Source organism: Convolutriloba macropyga, chromosome 5 (genome assembly GCF_964194025.1).
Source record: "Convolutriloba macropyga chromosome 5, txConMacr16.3, whole genome shotgun sequence".
NCBI classification, from domain to species: Eukaryota; Metazoa; Xenacoelomorpha; order Acoela; family Convolutidae; genus Convolutriloba; species Convolutriloba macropyga.
Genome location: NC_134472.1, coordinates 13,740,391 through 13,766,854, shown reverse-complemented (window position 1 = coordinate 13,766,854; position 26,464 = coordinate 13,740,391). Strand labels below are relative to the sequence as shown.

General features: G+C 34.7%; 2 protein-coding genes across 5 annotated transcripts in view; both read right to left on the bottom strand.

The window, feature by feature from the left end:
* LOC142339153 (uncharacterized) overlaps positions 1 to 21,748 on the bottom strand; it is a 66,451-nt gene extending 44,703 nt beyond the window's left edge. For 3 of the 4 annotated variants that reach the window (XM_075388935.1, XM_075388933.1, XM_075388934.1), the window contains exon 1: positions 3,219 to 3,332. Coding sequence is in view for 1 of the 4 variants with exons in the window: in XM_075388936.1 (XP_075245051.1) it covers positions 6,568 to 6,687; positions 7,052 to 7,237; positions 21,396 to 21,545 (456 nt within the window). In the remaining 3 variants the exon portion in view is untranslated. Of the gene's footprint in view, positions 1 to 3,218; positions 3,333 to 6,567; positions 6,688 to 7,051; positions 7,238 to 21,395 lie in introns of those variants that run through there. The other variant, XM_075388936.1, reaches the window with a different exon arrangement.
* Positions 21,749 to 21,887: 139 nt separating this feature from the next.
* Positions 21,888 to 26,464, bottom strand: part of LOC142339154 (uncharacterized) — a 49,487-nt gene continuing 44,910 nt past the window's right edge. Inside the window, exon 6 of the mRNA XM_075388937.1 lies at positions 21,888 to 22,525. Within this exon, the coding sequence (XP_075245052.1) occupies positions 22,346 to 22,525 (180 nt within the window). The 3' untranslated portion in view covers positions 21,888 to 22,345. The remainder of the gene's footprint in view (positions 22,526 to 26,464) is intronic.

Genomic DNA, 26,464 nt, shown 5'->3' with positions numbered 1-26,464 from the left:
TGATATTAAAAAGTTGAAAACTAGTCCATAGCCAATAAATTTTATTTCAGTAACTTATAATCAATCCCGTAAAGAGGCCTTCTGGCCCCTGAGTCTGGAAAAACTTGAATGATGACAATGAAAGTCAAGAAAAAAAAATTCAAGTCTTATCAAAAAATGCTAAAAGTGGTGCTGTTTAAATTTTGAAAACCATTCCATTACCAATAGACACCGTGCAGTTATCTTTTATCAAACCCTAGAGGACTTGCCTTGACACCTAGGGCTGAAAAAACTCAATTTTTGAAAAAGCTTGAAAAAAATTGTGAAAACTAGTAAACTTGCGTGTTTTTGTTTCGGTTACCATATAGCCCTTTAAATAGTCATAAAAAGTACCTATGTCATCCAAAAGACCTCGACTTTAGCCATTCTCAATTTTAGACTGGCCCAACAAAAAAATCGAAAAAATGAAAAAACATGAAAAATGGCAATATTTTGGGCTCAAAAACTCCTAACTATGATCTTTAAACGATAAACTACTGCCTTCCCGGTGGCTTCATCACACTAAGCACCTGAAGGACTACTAAAGGCGGCTAAGGGCCTCAAATGAAACTTAATGCCCGCTAGCCGCTACCTGTTTATCCCGTTTTTAAGGACGAAAAGTCAAATGAGTCAGACGATAAATCGGTCAAGAGAAAAATCGCATAAAAAGACCAATAGGAGTATTATAATTGCTACAAACTTCGTTTGAGAGCAATTAAACATTTAAAATGGCGAACAAAGCCAATGGACAAATTGATTGATCAGAAGTTTCATTCTCAAATTTTAAAATGCAGGTAGTAATAAACAACAACCAATGCTTTAAAACCCATAATTGAAAAACATACCCGGCAGATTGCCGGAAAATAGCCGCCGTTGATTCCCATAAGTCTATTGGGATTGAAAGAAAAGAAAATATCAAACAAAAATTGATATTTGTACAAAAACATTTTTAAGTGCGATTTATTTCGATGTCATTTCATAGTTGAACATACTCCTGTCTCTCAGTGAGATGCTACAGGTTCTAGTATTAATACCAATAAGCATTATGGATAGTAACCAAAACTTATGAGAACAAAGTTCAAATACCGTGCATCTAAAAATGGGCTTTATGGGTTTATCCCGTTTCTATCTGACTTTGATTTTTTTATACTGACTCTCTTCGTTTTCAATTGCTTTGCTGAACAGCTGCTGTTTAAAAGGGCTTTCAGCAGAATGGCAGAAAAATGAAACTAGCCTAGAAAAATGTCGAAAAAGCGGCAAAATGGTAAAGCGAAAAAAGTTCGATGAAGCAAAAACATAGGACAAGTCCTGAAAGGCAATTCAAAGAATTGAATGAAAAACTTAAAAGTACTCTACCTTTTCATTAAAGGATGAGATGTTATATTTTGACTAAGAATCTGTTAGTTATTGCTGCCTCTAATAGCTTCTATCAGATAACCTTCAATTAGAGTGATACACATTTTCGTGACCTTAACTCTTCGAATTAAAGAGAAGTCAATTTTAGAGTCAGGAAGTCATTTTTGAGATTTAGGTAAGTAGAGTGTGACCGAAAAGTTAATCACGCGGATGAACACAAAACCTCGCTCCACTAAGAATGAGAAACGACGTCACTCACGCACTTCAGATGAAATGACATCCACAAATGAATAAAATGCAGATCTGAATTGGTTCTGACGTCATATGGTCGTAAAAAACACTTGACCACGAAAGAAAAACACATAGCAGGACAAGTCCTGAAATACAATTCAAAGAATTGAATGAAAAACTTAAAAGTACTCTACCTGACCAGTAGATCAATTGAACAAAGCCAGCCAAAAGACAAAAAATCATCTTTATATACTCATTACTAAAACTCTTGAAGCTTTTTTCCCTTAAGCAAAAATTCATCGCTTTGAAAATACATGTTTCAAAAATATGTTCAAGAACATTTTTTGTTTTTGAAATTGGTTCAATATTATATCTGCATGACCTGAAAAAATTCATTGGCCCTTGAAGATCGATTAACTCAAAAATGACCGAATATAAAAAATGAAATCAATTGCAAAACTTAATAAAATTTTGCAAAAAAAATGTGATATCAATATCTTCAGAATCATATCTGTGTCTCTAGAGGCTATCCATTAACCCAATTCCAAGAATTAAAAACAACATTGGCTCGAAGATCGGTAGGCAATAATTTTTAGAAAAAATCTCAAACTTCAAAAAATAGAAATTCGTTCTATTAAAATGTTGAAAACCGTTCAATTGCCCCCTAGCAGCTATTAATTAACATATTATCAAACCCTGGAAGAGGTTAGCTCCCTAATGAGGCAAGAAAAACTGAATATAAGACAAATGTTGTGAAAAAACTTGAAAAAATTGCAAATATTATCAAAAAAATTTCTAAAATTCGAAAAACTAAATTGCTGATAAGAAATCCATTCAAACTAACAACTATGCACTAACTTTTCATCAGATCGTGGAATATGCTTTCTGGCACTTGAGAATAGACAAATATCAAAAATCGAGAAAACCTTTAGGAAACCTTGAAAAAAATTGCAGATTTTATAAAAGAAATGCCAAAATTCGAGACATTAAAATGTTAAAACCAATCCATTATTACTAGAAACTATGCAGTGCTCTATTATCAAACCTCAAAGGAGATTTTCTGGCCCCTGAAGCTGAAAAAATTCAAACTGAAAAACATTTTCAAAAAAAAATTGCAAAAATTAGTATCAATTTGCTTGTTTGTATTTGTAAGACCACAACATATAGCTCATAAAATGCTCATAACAAGTAATTTTTTGTCGCAAAACCACCAACTTCACCAACTTCCAAAAACTTCAATCTGATATTAATCAAGTAAAAACTCAAAAAAATTACAAAAAACATGAAAATTTGCACTATTTTGAGCCCAAAAACTCTTAAAAATGACCCTTTAACCTAAAATTAAGGCTATCACAGCAGAATACAACTCTAAGCATTTGAATGACTATTGAAGCCCACTTTGGGCCTCTAATGAAACTTAATGCCCGCTGGACTTTACCTGTTTATCCGGTTTTGAAAGATGTGCGAAAGTCATTGAAAGTCATTGAAAAATGTGTGAACACATTTTAAAAAACTCAACGCCCCAAAACAATTCAAATTCTTTGAATTGTAAAAAAAATGGAGCGCTATTATAGTCGGCTGAGAAGATGAGGGCGGCTATTAATAATGTGTACCTTAATGTGTAGGAAGTCTTTGGCCTCGAAGGATATGGCTTTTCCGTAGAAGGGCGCATCGTCATCTTGACTCCCGTCGTAGTCTATGTTGGTCCTCACTGCAAACGCCACTGGCTTTGTCTGAACAATACATAAGCCACTGTAGAAAGACATCATATAGAAACACTTACCCGCACACTTGATATACATCCTAATATTTTGAAAATCCGTTTTGAATGAAAACAGTTATCCACGTGGTTTAAACTGGAAAAAATTGGGTAATCCTTTTCATAAAATTTGGCAATGATAATATAGAATAAGGTTGTGAAACTCATCAGAAAACTTAGCAACTTAACCATAAATGTTTTGTGTGATAGGATTTTTAAATCTTAATCTTCCATCGCACAAAACATTTATGGATAAATTGCTAAGTTTCCTGATGGGTTTCACAACCTCATTGATGGGTTGACAGAACAGAAAAGATCTAAAGCGTGTAAAAATTTACTCTGGCTTTTTCCAATGCAGCAGCCGCCTGCTTCTCAATCTCTTTCCTGTTGAAGTCTTCGCCCTGTGGAGTGGTCGTAGCGTTAGCTCCAGTCCCATTTTCAGTTGCCCCAGCAGCTGCGGTCCCATTTGCAGTTGGCGATTCTCCCTTCACATCTGGCTTTGCATTGGTTGAATCTTCGGATCCCTAAGACAGAGGTATAAGCTACACATATATAACAAGTGTAACAACCACCAGCAGGTATAGAATGCCAATATAACTATTAACTAGATTATAACCAAGATTATGGTGTAAGGGTTAGTACTAGGCAACGTTTCTGGTGCTAGAGAGTTCTTCAGGCCCTAATGCTTTGCTGGTTATTGCTGTTGGCAGTAATGGTAGGTTGCTACAATTGCATCGATTAACATCGTTTACTCAACTTAAAAATTTCTCGACTGTGGTAAAAATTAGATGAGCGAGCCAGAAAGCAAAAATGATGATTAAACAAACATTAAGAGCACTCGCACGTTAAATCTCAATCAAGCACACAATCAATCAAACAACCGACTGTCGTTGGACGAAGTGCTCTCGAATGACAGACTGTGGTGGTGATCGGATCGTGGAAGGTTGACTAGATAGATCCATCGGGTATTGAGCTTATGAGTTTTCAACGAGGCTTCAATGAGCCTATTTTAGCGAGCCTGCCAAAACGTACCAAAGTTTCCTACTACAAAAAATCAAGAAATTGCTGCTATTTTTCTAAGAAGTTAAAATTGACATAACAATAAAAAAAGCGAGTCTTGCTGTACAACTTAACCCTGAAAATGATGGGTTGATTATAGCTCTGCTCCACTGGCCTTCAATTGGCGAACTAAGGGTAAAAATATTCCTGCACTAAAACTTCGAGGTAGCTCAACTTCGACAAAGAGTTTGCAATTAAGCCCTAGAAACGTATGTGGGGAAACACACGTACATAATAGAAATATGTTTTTACCGCCCATTGGTCTAAGTTCCTTGCGCAATTATTTGTCCCCCAAAGTATAATTTTCTTGCCTTACTTTGTCGCCCTCTCGCAACTAGCAAATGTCCTTTGACTCTTTCTCATTTGTTGATAAAACGGCCTAATTATTAAACCTCTGCTTCTCTAAACATTACAACATAAATCCTAGCCCCCTTCATGCCTTGTGCCCAGCACTCGGGAGACTTAGATTCAAGTTCTAACATACACTATGACCGACTTATCGACCACATAAATGTGAGTCAGTAAAAAGTCATTTTTCGTAAGGTAAGTCACGCGTCATAAAGTTGACTTCTACCGCTTTCAGGTAAGATGTTTGAACGAAAAATAATAAATAAAAACAGAGCAGGACAAGTCCTCAAATACAATTCAAATAATTGAATAAAAAACTTAGGAAGTACTTTACCTGACCAGCAGATCAATTGAACAATGGCATCCAAAACACAAACAAAATCATCTCAAAAAATTGAGAAATTAAAACAATCAAACAAACTAAACAAATATATACTCATTGCTAAAACTCTTGAAGCTTTTACCCCTTACGCAAAACTTCATCCCTTCAAATATACCTATTTAAAAAAATGTTCCAGACCAATATTTGTTTCTGAAATCGGTCCAGTGTTATATCTGCATGACCTGAAAAAAAATTCATTGGCCATTGAAGATCGATTAACTCAAAATGACCGAAAAGTTATTTGAAAAAATGAAATCAGTTAAAATTTGATGGAAGGTTGCTGAAAATCGTGATATTAATTTTTTTCAGAAACATTTCTATGTCTCCACAAGCTATCCATTAACCCAATTCCAAGCCTTAAAAAATTCATTGGCTCAAAGATCGATAGGCAATAATTTTTAGAAATCTCAAATTTCAAAAAATAGAAATTCGTTCTATTAAAATGTTGAAAACCGTTCAACAGCCCCTAGCAGCTATTTATTAACATACTATCAAACCCTGGATTAGGTTAGCTGGCTACTGAGGCAAGAAAAACTGAATATAAGACAAATGTTTTGAAAAAACTTGAAAAAATTGCAAATATCAAAAAAATTTCTAAAATTCGAAAAACTAAAATGCTGATAACAAATCCATTCAAACTAACAACCATGCAGTAACTTTTTATCACATCGTGGAATATGTTTTCTGGCACTTGAGAACAGACAAATATCAAAAATCGACAAAACCTTTAAGAAACCTTGAAAAAAATTGCAGATTTTATAAAAAAGAAATGCCAAAATTCGAGACATTAAAATGTTAAAACCAATCCATTAATACTAGAAACTATGCAGTGCTCTATTATCAAACCTCAAAGGAGATTTTCTGGCCCCTGAAGCTGAAAAAATTCAAACTGAAAAACATTTTCAAAAAAAAATTGCAAAAATTAGTATCAATTTGCTTGTTTGTATTTGTAAGACCACAACATATAGCTCATAAAATGCTCATAACAAGTAATTTTTTGTCGCAAAACCACCAACTTCACCAACTTCCAAAAACTTCAATCTGATATTAATCAAGTAAAAACTCAAAAAAATTACAAAAAACATGAAAATTTGCACTATTTTGAGCCCAAAAACTCTTAAAAATGACCCTTTAACCTAAAATTAAGGCTATCACAGCAGAATACAACTCTAAGCATTTGAATGACTATTGAAGCCCACTTTGGGCCTCTAATGAAACTTAATGCCCGCTGGACTTTACCTGTTTATCCGGTTTTGAAAGATGTGCGAAAGTCATTGAAAGTCATTGAAAAATGTGTGAACACATTTTAAAAAACTCAACGCCCCAAAACAAATCAAATTCTTTGAATTGTAAAAAAAATGGAGCGCTATTATAGTCGGCTGAGAAGATGAGGGCGGCTATTAATAATGTGTACCTTAATGTGTAGGAAGTCTTTGGCCTCGAAGGATATGGCTTTTCCGTAGAAGGGCGCATCGTCATCTTGACTCCCGTCGTAGTCTATGTTGGTCCTCACTGCAAACGCCACTGGCTTTGTCTGAACAATACATAAGCCACTGTAGAAAGACATCATATAGAAACACTTACCCGCACACTTGATATACATCCTAATATTTTGAAAATCCGTTTTGAATGAAAACAGTTATCCACGTGGTTTAAACTGGAAAAAATTGGGTAATCCTTTTCATAAAATTTGGCAATGATAATTTAGAATAAGGTTGTGAAACTCATCAGAAAACTTAGCAACTTAACCATAAATGTTTTGTGTGATAGGATTTTTAAATCTTAATCTTCCATCGCACAAAACATTTATGGATAAATTGCTAAGTTTCCTGATGGGTTTCACAACCTCATTGATGGGTTGACAGAACAGAAAAGATCTAAAGCGTGTAAAAATTTACTCTGGCTTTTTCCAATGCAGCAGCCGCCTGCTTCTCAATCTCTTTCCTGTTGAAGTCTTCGCCCTGTGGAGTGGTCGTAGCGTTAGCTCCAGTCCCATTTTCAGTTGCCCCAGCAGCTGCGGTCCCATTTGCAGTTGGCGATTCTCCCTTCACATCTGGCTTTGCATTGGTTGAATCTTCGGATCCCTAAGACAGAGGTATAAGCTACACATATATAACAAGTGTAACAACCACCAGCAGGTATAGAATGCCAATATAACTATTAACTAGATTATAACCAAGATTATGGTGTAAGGGTTAGTACTAGGCAACGTTTCTGGTGCTAGAGAGTTCTTTAGGCCCTAATGCTTTGCTGGTTATTGCTGTTGGCAGTAATGGTAGGTTGCTACAATTGCATCGATTAACATCGTTTACTCAACTTAAAAATTTCTCGACTGTGGTAAAAATTAGATGAGCGAGCCAGAAAGCAAAAATGATGATTAAACAAACATTAAGAGCACTCGCACGTTAAATCTCAATCAAGCACACAATCAAACAACCGACTGTCGTTGGACGAAGTGCTCTCGAATGACAGACTGTGGTGGTGATCGGATCGTGGAAGGTTGACTAGATAGATCCATCGGGTATTGAGCTTATGAGTTTTCAACGAGGCTTCAATGAGCCTATTTTAGCGAGCCTGCCAAAACGTACCAAAGTTTCCTACTACAAAAAATCAAGAAATTGCTGCTATTTTTCTAAGAAGTTAAAATTGACATAACAATAAAAAAAGCGAGTCTTGCTGTACAACTTAACCCTGAAAATGATGGGTTGATTATAGCTCTGCTCCACTGGCCTTCAATTGGCGAACTAAGGGTAAAAATATTCCTGCACTAAAACTTCGAGGTAGCTCAACTTCGACAAAGAGTTTGCAATTAAGCCCTAGAAACGTATGTGGGGAAACACACGTACATAATAGAAATATGTTTTTACCGCCCATTGGTCTAAGTTCCTTGCGCAATTATTTGTCCCCCAAAGTATAATTTTCTTGCCTTACTTTGTCGCCCTCTCGCAACTAGCAAATGTCCTTTGACTCTTTCTCATTTGTTGATAAAACGGCCTAATTATTAAACCTCTGCTTCTCTAAACATTACAACATAAATCCTAGCCCCCTTCATGCCTTGTGCCCAGCACTCGGGAGACTTAGATTCAAGTTCTAACATACACTATGACCGACTTATCGACCACATAAATGTGAGTTAGTAAAAAGTCATTTTTCGTAAGGTAAGTCACGCGTCATAAAGTTGACTTCTACCGCTTTCAGGTAAGATGTTTGAACGAAAAATAATAAATAAAAACAGAGCAGGACAAGTCCTCAAATACAATTCAAATAATTGAATAAAAAACTTAGGAAGTACTTTACCTGACCAGCAGATCAATTGAACAATGGCATCCAAAACACAAACAAAATCATCTCAAAAAATTGAGAAATTAAAACAATCAAACAAACTAAACAAATATATACTCATTGCTAAAACTCTTGAAGCTTTTACCCCTTACGCAAAACTTCATCCCTTCAAATATACCTATTTAAAAAAATGTTCCAGACCAATATTTGTTTCTGAAATCGGTCCAGTGTTATATCTGCATGACCTGAAAAAAAATTCATTGGCCATTGAAGATCGATTAACTCAAAATGACCGAAAAGTTATTTGAAAAAATGAAATCAGTTAAAATTTGATGGAAGGTTGCTGAAAATCGTGATATTAATTTTTTTCAGAAACATTTCTATGTCTCCACAAGCTATCCATTAACCCAATTCCAAGCCTTAAAAAATTCATTGGCTCAAAGATCGATAGGCAATAATTTTTAGAAATCTCAAATTTCAAAAAATAGAAATTCGTTCTATTAAAATGTTGAAAACCGTTCAACAGCCCCTAGCAGCTATTTATTAACATACTATCAAACCCTGGATTAGGTTAGCTGGCTACTGAGGCAAGAAAAACTGAATATAAGACAAATGTTTTGAAAAAACTTGAAAAAATTGCAAATATCAAAAAAATTTCTAAAATTCGAAAAACTAAAATGCTGATAACAAATCCATTCAAACTAACAACCATGCAGTAACTTTTTATCAGATCGTGGAATATGTTTTCTGGCACTTGAGAACAGACAAATATCAAAAATCGACAAAACCTTTAAGAAATCTTGAAAAAAATTGCAGATTTTATAAAAAAGAAATGCCAAAATTCGAGACATTAAAATGTTAAAACCAATCCATTAATACTAGAAACTATGCAGTGCTCTATTATCAAACCTCAAAGGAGATTTTCTGGCCCCTGAAGCTGAAAAAATTCAAACTGAAAAACATTTTCAAAAAAAAATTGCAAAAATTAGTATCAATTTGCTTGTTTGTATTTGTAAGACCACAACATATAGCTCATAAAATGCTCATAACAAGTAATTTTTTGTCGCAAAACCACCAACTTCACCAATTTCCAAAAACTTCAATCTGATATTAATCAAGTAAAAACTCAAAAAAATTACAAAAAACATGAAAATTTGCACTATTTTGAGCCCAAAAACTCTTAAAAATGACCCTTTAACCTAAAATTAAGGCTATCACAGCAGAATACAACTCTAAGCATTTGAATGACTATTGAAGCCCACTTTGGGCCTCTAATGAAACTCATGCCCGCTGGACTTTACCTGTTTATCCCGTTTTGAAAGATCAAAGTCATTGAAAAATGTGTGAACACATTTTAAAAAAACTCAACGCCCCATAACAATTCAAAATCTTTGAATTGTAACAAGGAGGCTCGGTAATGTGCGTTTGCACATAATGTTCCAACCCCGCTTATCCACAAGTTTGGCTTATTTGTCTACCAAATGATGAAGAGATGAGAAAACTTTCAAATCGAACATTGATCAAAATTAATTGTTGCATCAATAAAAAATTGCTTCTAACTCCAATCACCAGTAATGTAATTAATTCCAAATTAGGGGTCCGAGAAGACGTGCCATTATTAAGAAGAGGCACGGCAAACAAAAAATTGAGAAAAAACTTAAAATTAAAAAGTCAAAATAGCGTAATTAAAACCAAAACCAAACAAACTAATTTGTACTTCACTAGAAAAAACATGGGACCAGTGCTTACTGACACTCGGTAACAAGTAGAGAAGAGAACAAAAACGACACAATTCAAATAATGAAAATGAATAGATTTCAACTCAGCTCTTCAAATAGGTTTCTGTTCATTCATTCCTTAAATAAACACTTTGAGACCTGTCTACTATCCAGAACATGTACGCCTACAAAAACAAACGACCAATTCAGACAAAAAGATCACATTCAGCTTTGAAAAAAATGGTGTCACAGACGTTAAAACTGTTTTCTAATCCATAGAAAACAAGATATGATCAACTGCTCCTTCTTTGAAGAACAATAAGGAGATATGGGACCTTTGAATAATGAGACTAGGTAACAAATAGTAAAAAAAGAAAAATCGAGAAGTTAAAAAATACATTTGTATCTTTCGAAAACAAACAATTAATTTCAAAAACAAATTGGATATTTTCCGTTTGCGCCCTCCAGTACGTTGTGCATCCCTCCCCCCGTTACAGAGCGCGTGTAACTACGTAGTAAATCATTAAAAATATTGCAAAAGCGTCTAAAATGGGGTGCAAATAACATGCACCCACTAATTTGGAGGGGGGCACAAAGGGAAAAGATCCAACAAGAACATAAGCCCCAGCAAAAAAAATCCATCAACAGGTTTTTCTCCAAAAAATCAAATGGGAGCTCTGTCAATAAGAATGTCATCTCTACAAAAATAACGACGAAGACAATCAAAAATTATGTAACATTTTGAATAATCGGTAAGCCGATAAAATAAAAGGCAATGCACTAAAAAGGCTTAGGTATGTTCAATTGTGCCTTTCCTCATTTCCAATTAAAGGATATGCGACCTGTACTTAAACAAAATATGTAACACGTACACAAAAAGAACAGCAAAATAAAAAACAAATATATAATTAAAAAAAGCATTTGATTCCAAAGGCATAAAAAACTTAAGTCATCAATTTAACTCAGTAAAGGGAAACCTCTGTTCTTCCATAGGACAAAGCTAAAACCTGCAACCATCCAGAATTTATCATTCCACTACAAAAGGAACAAACTTGGACAAAAGTCAAAAATTCAATAAAACTTCAAAAAAAAAAACAGTGTCGAGGCCGTTGAATCAAAAAGCGATGAACTTAAAACAGTCTATATGATCAATTGACAAGATTAAGTTGTTATCAACCTGTAATTATTGATATTATGCAAAAAGGAGACACAAAAAGAACAGTATATTGCAAATTAAAAAAAAATAAATTTTTTCAAAAGTTTGATTTAAAACTCATGAAAAATTTAGCTATCTAGCTATCTAGTGAAATCTGTTATTAGGTTCCTACTTTCGTCCATTGGAAGCCGATAAGACCTACAATTATTGAGAATATGGGCAGTTACTACGATAATCTATTCACTGAAAGACTGCTGTGTCCAATTGTCCTTTCTAGTTAAATGCCAATAATGTAATTTCTGAACTGTCAATAATACGACAAAAGAAGATAAGGAAGATAACGAACCTCAATGATGGGAAAAAACCCAAAACTTTAAAAAATTGAATACTCGTAGTATCGACGCAGAAAGACCGACTTAAAACGATAAACTGCGTGGAAAAGTAGATATTAATTAATAAGAAACACGATGTAAACTGTAGCCGACCTTAACGCTACCAGTTCGCCAAATAAGAGAAAAAGTTTCAAAGCTCAATAATCCATTGTTTAAATTTAAAATTATTGTTTTTTTTCAAAGTGAAAAGGACCAAAATTTTTAACAAATTAGATAGGTTTCTTGGAATTTTCATAGGAAGTCAATTGTACCTTTGATAACTACGCTTTGATTTGAATTGTTGCTTTCCGTAATTAACGTAAGAAAAAGTGAAAAAAAAAACCAAAAAGATTTTTAAAAAATCGACTGAATACAGTCCGAATTTTGTAGGACTTTAAGAACAGACAATTAAACCAAAACTAGTCTTGCTGTTGCCGTTCATCTATTAGTAACACGTAATTGTTCCGAATAATACGGATATGGATAATAAATTGACAAAAAATTGACAAACTTATCTAAATGACGAATTTTGCATAATTATGGAGTTAAATTAGGAAAAAACCGGCACAATTTTTTAGTCAAGAACAGTCTCAAAGAATCTACCGGTAAATCCAGCTATCATTCTAGTTAAAAAGATTGTGTCAGCAGTTTTAACGAATGTTAATTCGGTTAAATGTCGACAATATGGACTCAAGAAGCTTAAAAAAGGGTGAATTTTGAAAAAATTTAGTCAAAATTTTAGCCAAAAAATAGGATCGATCAGTTCAACAACACGCTTTTGTTTTTAAAGGTAAAACCAACAACGCTATTGTCAACAATGTTAGATAAAAATTGCGTAAACCTACGGAAAAACTGAACAATAGGAACGAAAATCAGTCAAATGTTCACAGAATTTTAAACCTCGATAACTCTGTGGAAAAAACGAACTTCTAAAAAATCTTTTGTTACACATTCTACGCTGGACGGGCTTTCTAATGAAACCACACATAACCCTCTACGATGAATATATCGATAGACGAAAAATGACAAACAAAAAAACCGTTTGAGTATATAGTTCCCCCCCCCCCCCCCTGAAAATGGGTCGGAGCAACGAGTATACAAGAAGTCTCAAACAAACAATACTTACATCAGAAAGATCATTAAAAATGCGTAACAAAAAATTCAAAACTATACTGCCCGAAATAAAGAAGTGTTTTGTTTTCAGTATTAATTCAACAAAGGAAATCAGAAAACTTCAAAGACTTCAAAAAATTCAAGACTTCACAGTTTTCACTGGTTGATCAAGTGTGAAGTACTAGAGGTAGATATGGACAGGGTTTCACAATTTTGGAATCACAGTCATTGACATCAATCAAGTCCAAGTCAAACATCAGTCGACAAACCTTTTGGTCAGATAGAAAAATATCAAAAAAACATCACAAAAAATGCACAATGAGCCCAGCACGACTACAATAACTGCATTTTCAGAATATAACCGATTAACGTCGGGCTAATTGCTCTCAAACGACCAGCGAGCGGTTTGCTTCGTCAGTAGCTAGCTAGGTCAACCTCAAAGAACCACCCTTCACACCATAAGTATAAGTCTCCAAATCAGTTTCTGTGAATACTTGGAGACTAGTGAGCTAAAATGCTCTAAGTGTACTTACCGCCCGCTGAGCGAGACCTGTTTATACGTTTTTGAGTACGAAAAGTCAAATGGATCAAAATAGGTCAAGCGAAAAATCGTATTAAAAAAGATCAACAGGACTAATATAGTTGCTACTTCGTTTGAGAGCAATTAAAAATGAGAAGACAATCAAGATTAAGTTAGGACCAATCAAGGAAGCAAAAAATGTTCGAAACAAAAATTGCGCAAAAAGGCGGAAACAATCTAAGTTCAGAGATTTGAACAAAAACTGTTTCACGATTGATTTATTAAAAATTCCACACGTCAGAAAAAATGGTAGACTGACTTTAGTTACGATGGCAAATAGCTTTAAAAGCTACAAGGAAATTCTGCGCTCACCAAGAGCTTCCAGCTATGACTGTGAAAAGAGCGCGATTTACATCAAGCAACATCTAGTGATTTCATCTTAATTTTTAAACATACCTGGCAGATTGCCGGAAAATAGCCGCCGTTGATTCCAATAAGCATGCTTGGGATTGAAAGAATAGAAGACATTGAAAAAAAAAGATTTTTGTACAAAAACATTTTTTAAGTCCGATTTATTTTGATGTCATTTCGCTGTTGAACATACTTCTGTTTCTTAGAGAGAGGCTACAGGGGCTACTATCAACACCAATAAGCATTAGAGATGGTAACTATGACTTATAGGAACGACGTTCAAATAGCGGGCATCTAAAATTGGGCTTTATGGGTTTATCGCGTTTCTATTTCTGATTTCAATTTTTTATACTGACTCTGTTCATTTTGAAATGCTTTGCTGAGCAACTGATGTTCAAAATCACTTTTAGCAGAAGAAGAGAAGAGAGAAACTATCCTAGAGAAGTTAAAAAGATTTCACGCAAAATGCTAAAAAAGCGGCAAAATGAGGTAAAGCATAACATTTTTTTGTTCGAAGTAAAAAACATAGCAGGACAAGTCGTGACGTACAATTCAAAGAATTTTTATTGACTGAACAGAAAACTAGACCTAGAAAGCACTATGAATGGATTTGAAAATCACTTAGAAAAAAATCCAATCCAAAAAAATCGAAAAAAGAGTAAAAATCAAAGTGAAAGTGCCGCATGTGAACAAAAAACTAGCGAGAAAGCCAATTTTTGTTCAAACACCGTTTTCTCACTCTACTTTAAAATTAGACCAAAAAATATTCGCACCGCACAACCACTCGCTTTTTCGTTCCACTTCCTGTTTCGGCGTGACCAAAATCACGACTCCAATTTGACTTCAAAAATCATGAAAATGTGTGAACAGATCTTTTAAAAAAACATAGCAGGACAAGTCCTGACTTACAATTCAAAGAATATTTAATGACTTAAGAGAAAACTAGACCTAGAAGGGACTATGAATGGATTGGAAAAACCATTTAGAAAAAATCCAATCAAAAAAATCGAAAAAAGGTATAAATCGAAGTGAAATTACCGCATGTGAACAAAAAACCACTAGCGAGAAAGCGAATTTATGTTCAAACACCGTTTTCTCACTGTACTATCAAAAAAACCATACCGCAATTGAGCACTGCTCAAAATTCTGTCATGCAAATTAATTTTTTCATCTAACGGTTATGGCATTCGGACAGGCATGTAAAAAGCAACCAACATTGTATTCATGGAGGGGTCTATAAGCTCTTCTGGTTTACGAGGTCATGAAAAAGAAGAATCTTGTTCAGAATTTGGAAGAACAATAAAGATGATAAACAATTTCTTAAACAAATTCTGGTACGGATGTACAAAAACGTCACTGATATGTTCAGACGTCAAAGAAAAACTAGCCCTGAATTCCATTAAGTATGTTTGATTTTAACCTGGCATTCGAGTCAAACGAAATAAATAACACTGCCGGTAGATTGCAGGATAATATCATCGCTAGAGACAGTTGAGGAACTTAACTACAATGACTACGTAAACAAAGAAGTATTACTAGAAAATTCTGACGTCATGTTGCTAATTTGATCGTTTCATATTTTCATTGTTCATTCCCCAGCCGGCACGCGAAAGTTTTTCCATTGCATGTATTAGTGAAATCAAAAATAAGTTTTCCCTTGGTTCAGACAACATTGTCTCGACCGAGAAAAATGACAAACATCACAATCAATTTTTTTTAAAAAAAAAACAATTCATATCAGACAGTTTGTTCTCGAAAAAATGACGGGGTCAATTTTGTGGTAGCTTGCTTCATCCTAGGGGCAATAGCGGCGCAAATGCTTAACTAAGGGGCTTCAAGCAAACATTTTATACAAGTTATACCATGCTAAACAAGTTGTTTCTAGATTAATAGAAAGTTACCACTAATATCCTTTAGTAGCAGAATAACACTTCAATTTACTAAATTATGGTGTTTAAAGAGTACAACTAAATAAATTATGCATATGACATGATTAGCATCGTAAACTTTGGTTGGTAACCTTACTAGCGTTTCAAAGAGACTGATTGTACAGCTACCTCTTTTGAATAGCAAAACGTTGCAAATACGTACTTCCAAAAACCCATAGCTCCATTACCCTCTAGCAGACAGCCCAACAGGGCTTAAATCACTACTAAATAACTGAACCTTCAGAATTAACTATTCGACTTTTGTTTCTATGCCAATTGTTTATGACTACATAATGAAACCCAGCTCATTGCTGTTTTGATGTCATAGTTCAATGTCAGCTGACAGGAGCCCAATCTCGATCGGTATCGGGCAAACAAGGATTTCGAAGATGAAAAACCAGTTGAAAGACCAGAGAGGACAAAAAATTTCCTTCAATAAAGAGCGTTTTGATAAATAACGCGCAGCTTAAAGAGATATATAATGCGCATTATAAGAGATATATAATGCGCATTATATAGCAAAAACACTTATGAGCAGAACCTAAATCAGTGGTCAATCATTCCTTTCAAATTGTCATTACACGTCTAGATCATTTTTTTAATTGATTTGGCTACGTAAACATACCCGGCAGATTGCCGGAAAATAGCCGCCGTTGATTCCAATAAGCATGATTAGGATTGAAAGAATAGAAGATATTAAAAAAAAAAGATTTTTTGTACAAAAACATTTATTAAGTCCGATTTATTTTGATGGCATTTCGTAGTTGAACATACTTCTGTTTCTTAGAGAGAGGCTACAGGGTTACTATCAATACCAATAAGCATTAGAGATGGTAACTAAGACTTATAGGAACGACGTTCAATTAGCGGGCATCTAAAATTGGGCTTTATTGGTTTATCCCGTTTCTATTTCTGACTTCAATTTTTTATACTGACTCTGTTCATTTTGAATTGCTTTGCTGAGCAACTGATCTTCAAAATCACTTTTAGCAGAATGAGAGAAGAGAGAAACTAGCCTAGAGAAGTCAAAAAGATCACGCAAAATGTTGAAAAAGCGGCAAAATGAGGTAAAGCGAAACATTTTTTTATTCGACGAAGTAAAAAAACATAGCAGGACAAGTCCTGACGTACAATTCAAAGAATTTTCATTGACTAAACAGAAAAACTAGAACTAGAATGGACTATGAGTGAATTGAGAAAACCATTTTAAAAAAATCAGAACAAAAAATAAGATATAAACAGAAAATCAATGTCAAAATGCCGCATGTGAACAAAAAAACCACAAGCGAGAAATGAAAATTTAATTCAAACAAAATAACTAGGCCTAGAATGAGTTGTGAATGGATTGGGAAAACCATTTAGAAAAAAATCCGATCCAATCGAATTTTTGTTCAAACACCGTTTTCTCACTGTATTTTAAAATTAGAGCGAAGAAAATTCACGCCGCAAAACCACTCGCTTTTTCGCTCCATTTCCTGTTTCGGCGTGACCAAAATCACTACTCCAATTTGACTTCAAAAATCATGAAAATGTGTGAACAGATCTTAAAAAAAACATAGCCGGATGATTTCCGGAACCGACTCGAAGTGAAAATCCAATTAAACGCCATCCAACTACTTATCGGACAAATAGTGCCTACACTTAATTATGATTATCTTGAAACAGAACCATAAAACGAAAAAGCAGAAACAGGAAAATCAAATCGGTTAAAAATGATTTAAAAAAACTGATTAAACTTTGTCATAAGATCTCTAAAATAACTATTTCTGCCCAAATTACTTCACCAAAACAACTCTTACCTAATGAAACCACTTATAAGAATTCATTAAAAATACTTGAAGCCAAATCGTGAAAAAATAAGCTCTCACAAACAACTTGAACTAAAAAACTGGAAAAAATTATATATTTTTTTATAAAAATCCGAAGAAAAAATCCCTTTAGTCAATAGGGCATCCAGATGCTCGCAGAACAATAGGCAAGAAAACGAAAAACTGCAAAAAAAAGTAGTTTCAGTTTTTGCCATTTTTTGTCATAATTCTCAACGAAACTAAAGCTTCATATCCACAAAACTGTAACCAGTTGTTATCTATAAAATGCACATGTCATACGTGTCTTTTCAATACCCATTTGAGGCAGTTAAACAAAACATTTGACAAAAAATCGCAAATAGCCCAAAAATCAGCAAAATACATGGAAAAACCTCCGAATTAGCAGAAAAATTATATGAATTTCCAGAAACCTTCAAACCACTGCCGAATTTACCCTAAAATCATAACAAAACCTCTTAACCAAAAAAAAAATGAAAAAAACTGCTTAAAAATGCCGCACGTGAACAAAAAATTTCGCTCGCTTAGAATTTATTTTCACACCTCAATTTCTCGCTCTCTAGAAATGAACAAAAACCACTCTCTTTTCGCTCCGCTTTTCACTTTTCATCAGCACCAAAATCATTTTTTGAAGCGTTTCATTTCCCGCTTCAAAAATTACTCCAATGAAATTGATTTAAAAAATATAGCCGGAAGAATTCCGGAAACGACTTGAAGGAGAAAAAAGCCCATACTTTTGACTACACAACTAGAACAACTATTGTGAACCCTGAACCTCCACAAACGCCATAAAAAATTTAAGTAAGAAAAGAAAGGGCATTCAAAAACAAATTTAAAAAAATGAATAAATTAATGAGTTTTTTTAATTAGTACAAGAAAACATGAAGCCGAGTAAAATTCCTTTTCAATTAGGGCAATGGAAAACTCGCAAAACAATGGTCAAGTCATAATGGGCTAAGAAACTTGTCTAAGATTTTAAAAAAAGAAAAACAGCCAAAAATAAAAAAGGTTTAAAATTTCTCAATTTTTCTGTCAATTTTCCGAAGAAAAGAATGCTTTACACCAATAAAACTTTACTCAATTGGTAGCTGAATATTCCTTAAGTAACAAGCTCCCATTCAAATCCCACTTAAAGCAGTAAAACAAAAAACAGGAACAAAATCATTAAATTTTGTCTAAAAATCAGCAAAACTGATCAAAACCCTCCAAATTAGCATTAAACTCAGAATTAACTACTTGAAACCTTCAATTCCTATCAAAACAAGCCTAAAACTAATACAATATCATAATCAAACCTCATAACCATCAAAATTTGCAAAAAAAAACTGCTTTTAAAAGCCGCACGTGAACAAAAAAATTTAGCTCGCTGAGAGAAATTTTTTTCACACATCAATTTCTCGCTCTCTCAAAAACAGCGGTATGAACAAAAACCACTCTCTTTTTGCTCCGCTCTTAACTTTTGTTCAGCCCCAAAATCACTCCAAATTTTTTCACGCGTTTTATTTCCCGCTTCAAAAATCACTCCAATAAAATTGATTAAAAAAAGGACTTCTCCAATACTCCTCTTCGAGTCGTAAAAAAGACAGCGTCCCAATACAATTCAAATTTTTTGAATTGTAAAAAAAATAGGAGCGCTATAATAGCCGGCTGAGAAGATGAGGGCGGCTATTAATAATTTCATCAAAAAAGTAGGAACTACTTCATTGAAAACAAGTTTCACGATCAAGATGAGTGGTAATGCCATGAAGTTAAAACTTGTCAGTCAGTGCTCAAACACCATAGAGCCCTAAAATTTTGTAAAGCAACTACATCTGAACTATTTCGAAATTAAACTAAGATTAACAGCCCTCTACCTTTTTAACTAAATGGTATCCAAGCCAAGTAACAATTAGTCTTACATTCAAAAACTTTACAGGTATCCGATTTCATACTAACCAGTAGTCATCAAACTTCTTCTCATTAGTCAACTCAAACTCACAGTTAGCAATCCCGATTTACCTTTTCACTGCGATTCTCATCGTTTGCGAGGGAACCCAAGGTCAATTTTTCCTTGTTTTTACCCACCACGCTGAACTTGTTCGAGGGCATCCTGGGTAGAGTAGTACTAGTAGCAATTCCTTTTCTACTATCTCACAAACACCCTCACAGATCAACCGATCAGGGAGGGGTTACCCGCGTGTGATAGAAGGGTGGTGATTGGTTAGATTGCAAGATCGATAATGAGACTCAACAGCTGATAGCAACAGCTGTCAAAGAGAAGTAATAAGCGCATGATGAACTAGCTACCAATAAACAGCCTGATGAAATAACACTATCATGAAGTGGAGGCTTTAATTGACTTAGAGGAACTGTTTGCTAAAAACCAACCCCAGTTTTCCCCAACTTCTCTTTTTTTGTTCACAAGCGAGCAAACAGAAACTTTGGCGCTTTAAAACAACCTTTGATATTGGATAAATGTTCTTACTTAAGTTTTGTATCGATGACAACGTATTTGGTCACATGTCAACAAATTGTTTCGCTTGATTTACTACTGCAATGTGTAAACATGTAGGACAACCCTTAGTGTTGCAGAATATTGTGAAACAGGCATTCTTTCCCAGCAAACAGTTCTGTATATACAAATTTTGGTCTATTTTATACCCCACCCCGCCCCAACCCAAACACCATATACACCACATTTGCTCACCTTATTAACGTGCTATGCAATGTGGCAAAATTTGTACAAATGGCAGATATACAAACGAGACACGGGTGTCGCGCATAGGGTGATGGGGGTGGGGGGGGGGCAAATAGAACCCACACTTCATAAGTAGCAAAAATAGTGTGCTGAAGCAGAAGCGTAGAAACCCACAAAGGAACTCTTTAGAAGCCATGATTAGACCTAGAATGTCTTCAACTGTCTCCCTTCTTGCTATCAAATACAATATCTTAGTTTGACCGATCAGAAAACTGAAAACGAAAGCCATTTTTAACTAGTATCATAACTTTTTGCATTACAACACTTATCATAAGGTACGCAGAAAGAGACAACTTGAAACAAACCGGTTCAGCAGATTTTGCAACTAGCTTACGGAACTCTTTCGTTTTCCCCTCAGCGCCACGAACATAAATCGAGATCTTACACCCTTGTAATAGCATCTGCTACTGGCCAGGTTCAACCCCACCTCTTTTTAGTCCACACAATAATCATTAATCCGAAAACGTACATGAATTTTTGCAGTCTGCCTACTTTGTTAAGGGGTAAAGGAAACAGTTCCGATGTCGCATAACCTATAATAAATCTCGCACGTGAAAAATTTTGAATACAATTTATATCTAAAAAGCAAAAGTGTCAAAATTATAAAATGAATCGGCCTTCGGATTCCAAAACTATCACGTACGAGTCCTATAGGCTGAAATTCAGCAATAACGTTCATACAGTTCATGTAAAAACAGTTGGTATCAAACAGCAATCAAATCAAGTACAATTGACAGCTTACCCTTGAATGTTGACTATTCAAGCTCTCGATTTTTGACGCAGTGTCATCCATTGTTAAGCTTGACAGTTAAAGAGTATCTTACTTAGCTCAGATCTTCCTGCGTGACACGTTACGATAAAAACTCGAGAAACACCATCGAAATATCATTTGCACATATGGTAACATATTCTTAACATCTGTGCGATACAGCGAAACAAATGATTCTATTTTTGCCTATCATTTAGAAAGATTAAAAAAGCAAGATTCCAAAAAGCATTGATAACTTCTTGGGATGTTGAATGGACAATGTCTTGACAGCTAAATAACTTTGAAAACCTTTACAATTCGAGCTGTCTTCCGATAGCAGGGACATTTTTCTTGACTAATCAAGTTTTCACAGTTAAGAGAGAAAACTTACTTCACTAAGTATGACAAATTCGATTGGGCGTACGTTCTCACCTTGATGTAATCTGCGAGGCGGTAATCCGAGGGTGACTTTGTGGTGGTCTGGTTTGGACTGCTCTTTTTGGTACTCTGGTCAGAGACACTGCCTGTATCTCCTCCTGTGGATCCAGCTGCTGTCTTGGAGGCACCACGTGACTTTGGCATCAGACACGAATCAAAGGAAATTTTGTTCTCACTTTCTACAAACTCAATTAACTCCGCTGCTCTCTATCAATCAGGTTCCTTCATTCAGACATCTGAAGAAAATGACGACGATGATGAAGGTTTTACCATTCTCTCTAGTCCAAAAAGTGGCTCACAAATATCGGGCAAATATCGACATTCTGGGCAAAATAAAAGTTTCAGCAGCATCTTCAATTCTTAAACGTTTTTCCTCTTAAAATAGTCAGAAAACATTTTTGACCATTGCCTGTAAAAGATACGTATAAACGAATGCTATTGTATCCAGCAGTTACTACTTAGCCTCACCAATCAGAGTTTTAATCATAATCAAAATAAAAGTAAATTCTAAAAGGAATGTTATTTTACAGAATTCAGTGAAAAATTTTTATCACAAAATAGTTCAAGTATTAGAGTATAAACATTTCTGAGCACGAAAAATATATTACTAGCGACCAGAGATAGAATTGAATATCCAATGAATAAGAGAATCATGTTATAGCAGCCAATTAAAAGAAAAGGGTCCAAAAGTTGGAAGAACTGCACTCAAAAGTCAAAGAGGGTCTACAATTTTCTACGCTACCACAGAATAATGATTCGAGATAAACACTTCAACTCCTTTGATTTTAATATGTTTACAAAGTTACCTTGTTATACACGTTTGTTTGCTTTGACTTTGAAAAGAAAAAATAATATAAAATTTAAAAAGATTAACCGAACCAAAAAAAGTCATAAAACGAATTTTTGAGAGCAAGTAAAAATCTCCCCATCATTGGCACTGTTTCTTAAGAAGAACCGGTCTTGAACTTTGATTTGATTTTCTGGACAAATCCTCCTGCCCCACTTTGTGTCTGTTCTTTGTCACCCAAAGGTACAGTACTGGTCTCACCGCCACCAATGAACATAGGGTCAAATTTTTCCGGCTGTTTGTCGGTGCCGAATTTGTTACCTTTCACGATCTTCACCTTAAATATATACACATTTACACATTAAGCAGTAGACAATCACTTCGGATCTAGTTAATTGCTGCAAAATTGTCTCTCAAAAAAAACTTCTCAATGAGTTTTGTGTAAACCACAAGGGTGGTTGGCAACAGTTGGTTGGGGGGTCAACATTGGGGGTGAGGTGTCTTCAACCTCTAAGAACCGCCCTTCACACCGTAAGTATAAGTCTCCAACACAGTTTGAGCTGAAAGGATCTAAGAGCACTTAATGCCCACTGGGCGCTACCTGTTATCCTGTTTTTGAGGACGAAAAGTCGAAAGCGTCAGATGAAAAATCGGTCAAGCGAAAAATCGCATAAAAAAGACCGACAGGACTAACATAATTGCTACAAACTTCGTTTGAGAGCAATTAACAATGAGAAGTCAATCAAGGTTAAGTTAAGACCAATCAAGGAAGCAAAAATTGCTCGAAAGAAAAATTGCGCAAAAAGGCGGAAACAATCTAAGTTCAGAAATTTGAAAAAAAATGATTTATTTTTTCATGATTTATTCATTCAAAATTCCACGCGTCCGAAAAATTGATAGACTGACTTCAATTACGATGGCAGCCAGCTTTAAAAGCTACAAGGAAATTCTGCCCTCACCAAGAGCTTCCAGCTATGACTGCGAAAAGAGCGCGATTTACATCATGCAACATCTTGTGATTTCATCTTAACTTTTTTTTTAAAAATCATACCGCAATCGAGCACTGCTCAAAATTCTGTCAAGCAAATTAATTTTTTCCATCAAACGGTTATGGCATTTGGTTTATAATTGACAGGCATGTAAAAAGCAACTGACATTGAATTGATTAAAGAAATTCTGGTACGGATGTGCATGAACGTCACTGATATGTTCAGACGTCAAAGAAAAAGTAGCCCTGAATTCCATCAAGCATGTTTATTTTAACCTGGCATTCGAGTCAAACAAATAAATAACACTGCCGGCAGATTGCAGGATATAATCGCTAGAGACAGTTGAGGAACTTAACTGCAATGACCACGTAGACAAAGAGGTATTTCTAGAACATACTGTACTATACTATTCGATTCTATACTATACTACTCTATACTATACAATACTATTCGAGACAATACTATACTATACTATACTATACAAAACAATACTATTCTATACTATACTATTCGATACTATACTATACAATACAATTCTAGACTATACTATACTATTTGATTCAATTCTATACAATAAGTTTCAGATTACTGTTAATTTACACGGTTGTTTGCATATCTTGAAAAACATAGCTGGCGGATTGCCAGAAAATAGCCGCAATAGCTTCGTAGATCTGCAGTCTCATAAAAAACAGTAAAAGACAGACCAAAAAAATCGTCTTTTCATTAAAAGCTGATATGTAATATTTTGATTAAAAATCTGTACAGGTTTTTGCTGCCTCTATTAGCTGCTCTCTAATACGCTTCAGTTAGAGCAACACACACCCATTCGACCTCAACTCTTTGAATTGAGGTAAATAAAAGTCAATTTCAAAGTGAGAAAGTCATTTTTGAGAGTGAGGTAAGTCAAGTGTGACCAAAAAAACTAATCACGCAAATGAACAAAAAACTCGCCCCACTAAGAGCGAAAACTGACGTCACGCACGCATTTCAGTTGAAATTGCATGAACGAATGGACTAAAAGCAGATTTGAAGTGGTTGTGACGTCATATGCTCGTAAAAAAAATCGCAACGACGAAATAAAAAACAAGAGAAGGCCAATAATAGCCCCAGCTATCGCTGTGCGGCTATTAATACTTTGAAAAAGCCTATCTCAAAGAATTAATAGTAACTTAAACATTAAGTTATAACCCTTTTTTTTGCCAACGATAAAAAAGAAAACCACTGCTATTCAAACTATTCAAAAAACAAAACAGAAAATGTATCTCTGAAAAAAGAACATCGTTTCGAAGTCTGACACTCATTGGACCAGTAACTTTTTTTCATCTTTTTTCACCAACAAGATACATAAAAGTTTGTCCCATCTAACCACATACTAACTGAATTTAGGGTTATCTTGAACTTTACAGTAATGGTAGAAAACAATAATCCTGATGAAATTTAAGCTAATATTGTGAAAAACTCATCAGCAACAAACAAGGCTCGAGCTAATATATCAAAAATAGCATTATCTAAATCGAATTGAAGTTCTAGTGGTACAGATGTGATTACTGTCCATTTCTGCTTAGTTTTCTTTTTATTTTATTCTATGATCTGACTAACAGAAAAGAACATAAAAAATAGGCGGCAGATTGCGGAAAATAGCAGCTCCTGACACCACTTACAGATGTTGGGACTTGAACAGTTAGAATAATAAAAAAATTATGACATCCTTATTTTTTCCAGTGGCAAAACGTTCAAATTTCATCTGCAGTTTCATTAGATTTAGTTAGTATGGTGAATTCAGCCTCTAAATTGATTGAGGGGACAGTACGCTTAATACTAGTAGCAGTATATGCTAAGAAAGTTTGATAAAAAATGTACGTCATTAAAGAAATATGCTTACAAAGTTTTTAAACGTCATTAATGCACTAACTCAGTGCACAAGCTTTACCGGTTTATCCCATTTCATTTCTTTTGACCTTGGCCTTAATCACTACAATGCTAAACTCAATGAAAAACAGTTTTATAGATTTCAAACTCAGTTGAAGCAGTGAGTAAGAGTGGGCTAAGTCAGAAGTCGAACACAAAAGTTATTCCTTATGAAAAAAAAACGAAAATTTCAAAAAGAGCGCCTAAATCAGAGTCTTTGAGAGGCTGACAACAGTTATTAATCAGTTAGTATCCAAAAGGAATAGGATTACCTCTCCATTCCATTTGAAAAACCCTGAACAGTAAAAAAGAGAAAAATAACCACTACTATCTGCTCAAAGTTGTCAAATATTCTCAAAAACACCTTAAAAACCAATGATACAGCCCAGTTCAACTACTTCGTCAAGAAATAATGAGCTAAAACAAAGAACTCCACTAAAATACGCATATGAACAAAAGGTGCTCCAACCATAGCAAAATTCTTTACATTAAATTTTCTCGCTATCTTGAAAACGCAGCATTAACAAAACAATTGTTAATTAACTCTTTCCGCTCTGCAGCATTAACTCTTTTCGCTCTGCTCTTTAATTCTGTCCAGAAATTTGACTTAAACTTTTAGCATCCACCAACAGTAATGGCTTTTACATACTCTAGCAAAAACACTGCAAAATTTATTGATTTAAAAGACGCTCACAATATCTGCCACAAAAATAGCGAAAATGCAAAAAGGTCTATTAAAGGTCAAAACATATGTATAAGATTACACCAGAAAATTGTTTGAAAAGTTTACGTTAGGAATTAAAAAGTGCTTGTCGAACACAAACATAGCCGGCAAATTGCCGGAAAATAGCTACCGTTGACCCGCTTGACGCATTTTGGGATTGAAACAAAAAAGGAAAAAATAAAAAAAGAAATTGACAGAATTTTTCTAAGTGCCAAAATATGTTCTTATTTGGCGCGCAAATTGTGCATATTTGACTAGATTCCAAAATTACACTTAATTCAGCTTCTAAACTGAAGGCTATTAAGCATAATACTACTGCCAGCTAGCAATAGCTTTAACAAGCTTTGATAACCCAATGCACTATGACTTAATGACCGGGTTTTGTCGGTTTATCCCGTTTTTTTGATTTTGCACTTTTGACATTGTCCGTATTCACCACATTGCGTGATTCACTACGTGAAAGAATTTGAAACCCATTCAGTTGAAACAGTGAGTGAAATAAGTCAGAAGTCAGGACCTATGTAAAACGAAAAACGTGATCAAAAGGTAAAGCGAATAAAAAACATAGCAGGACATGTCCTGAGGTACAATTCAAAGAATTTTCATTGACTAAACAAAAAGCTAGACCTAAAACAGACTGTGAGTGAATTGTGAA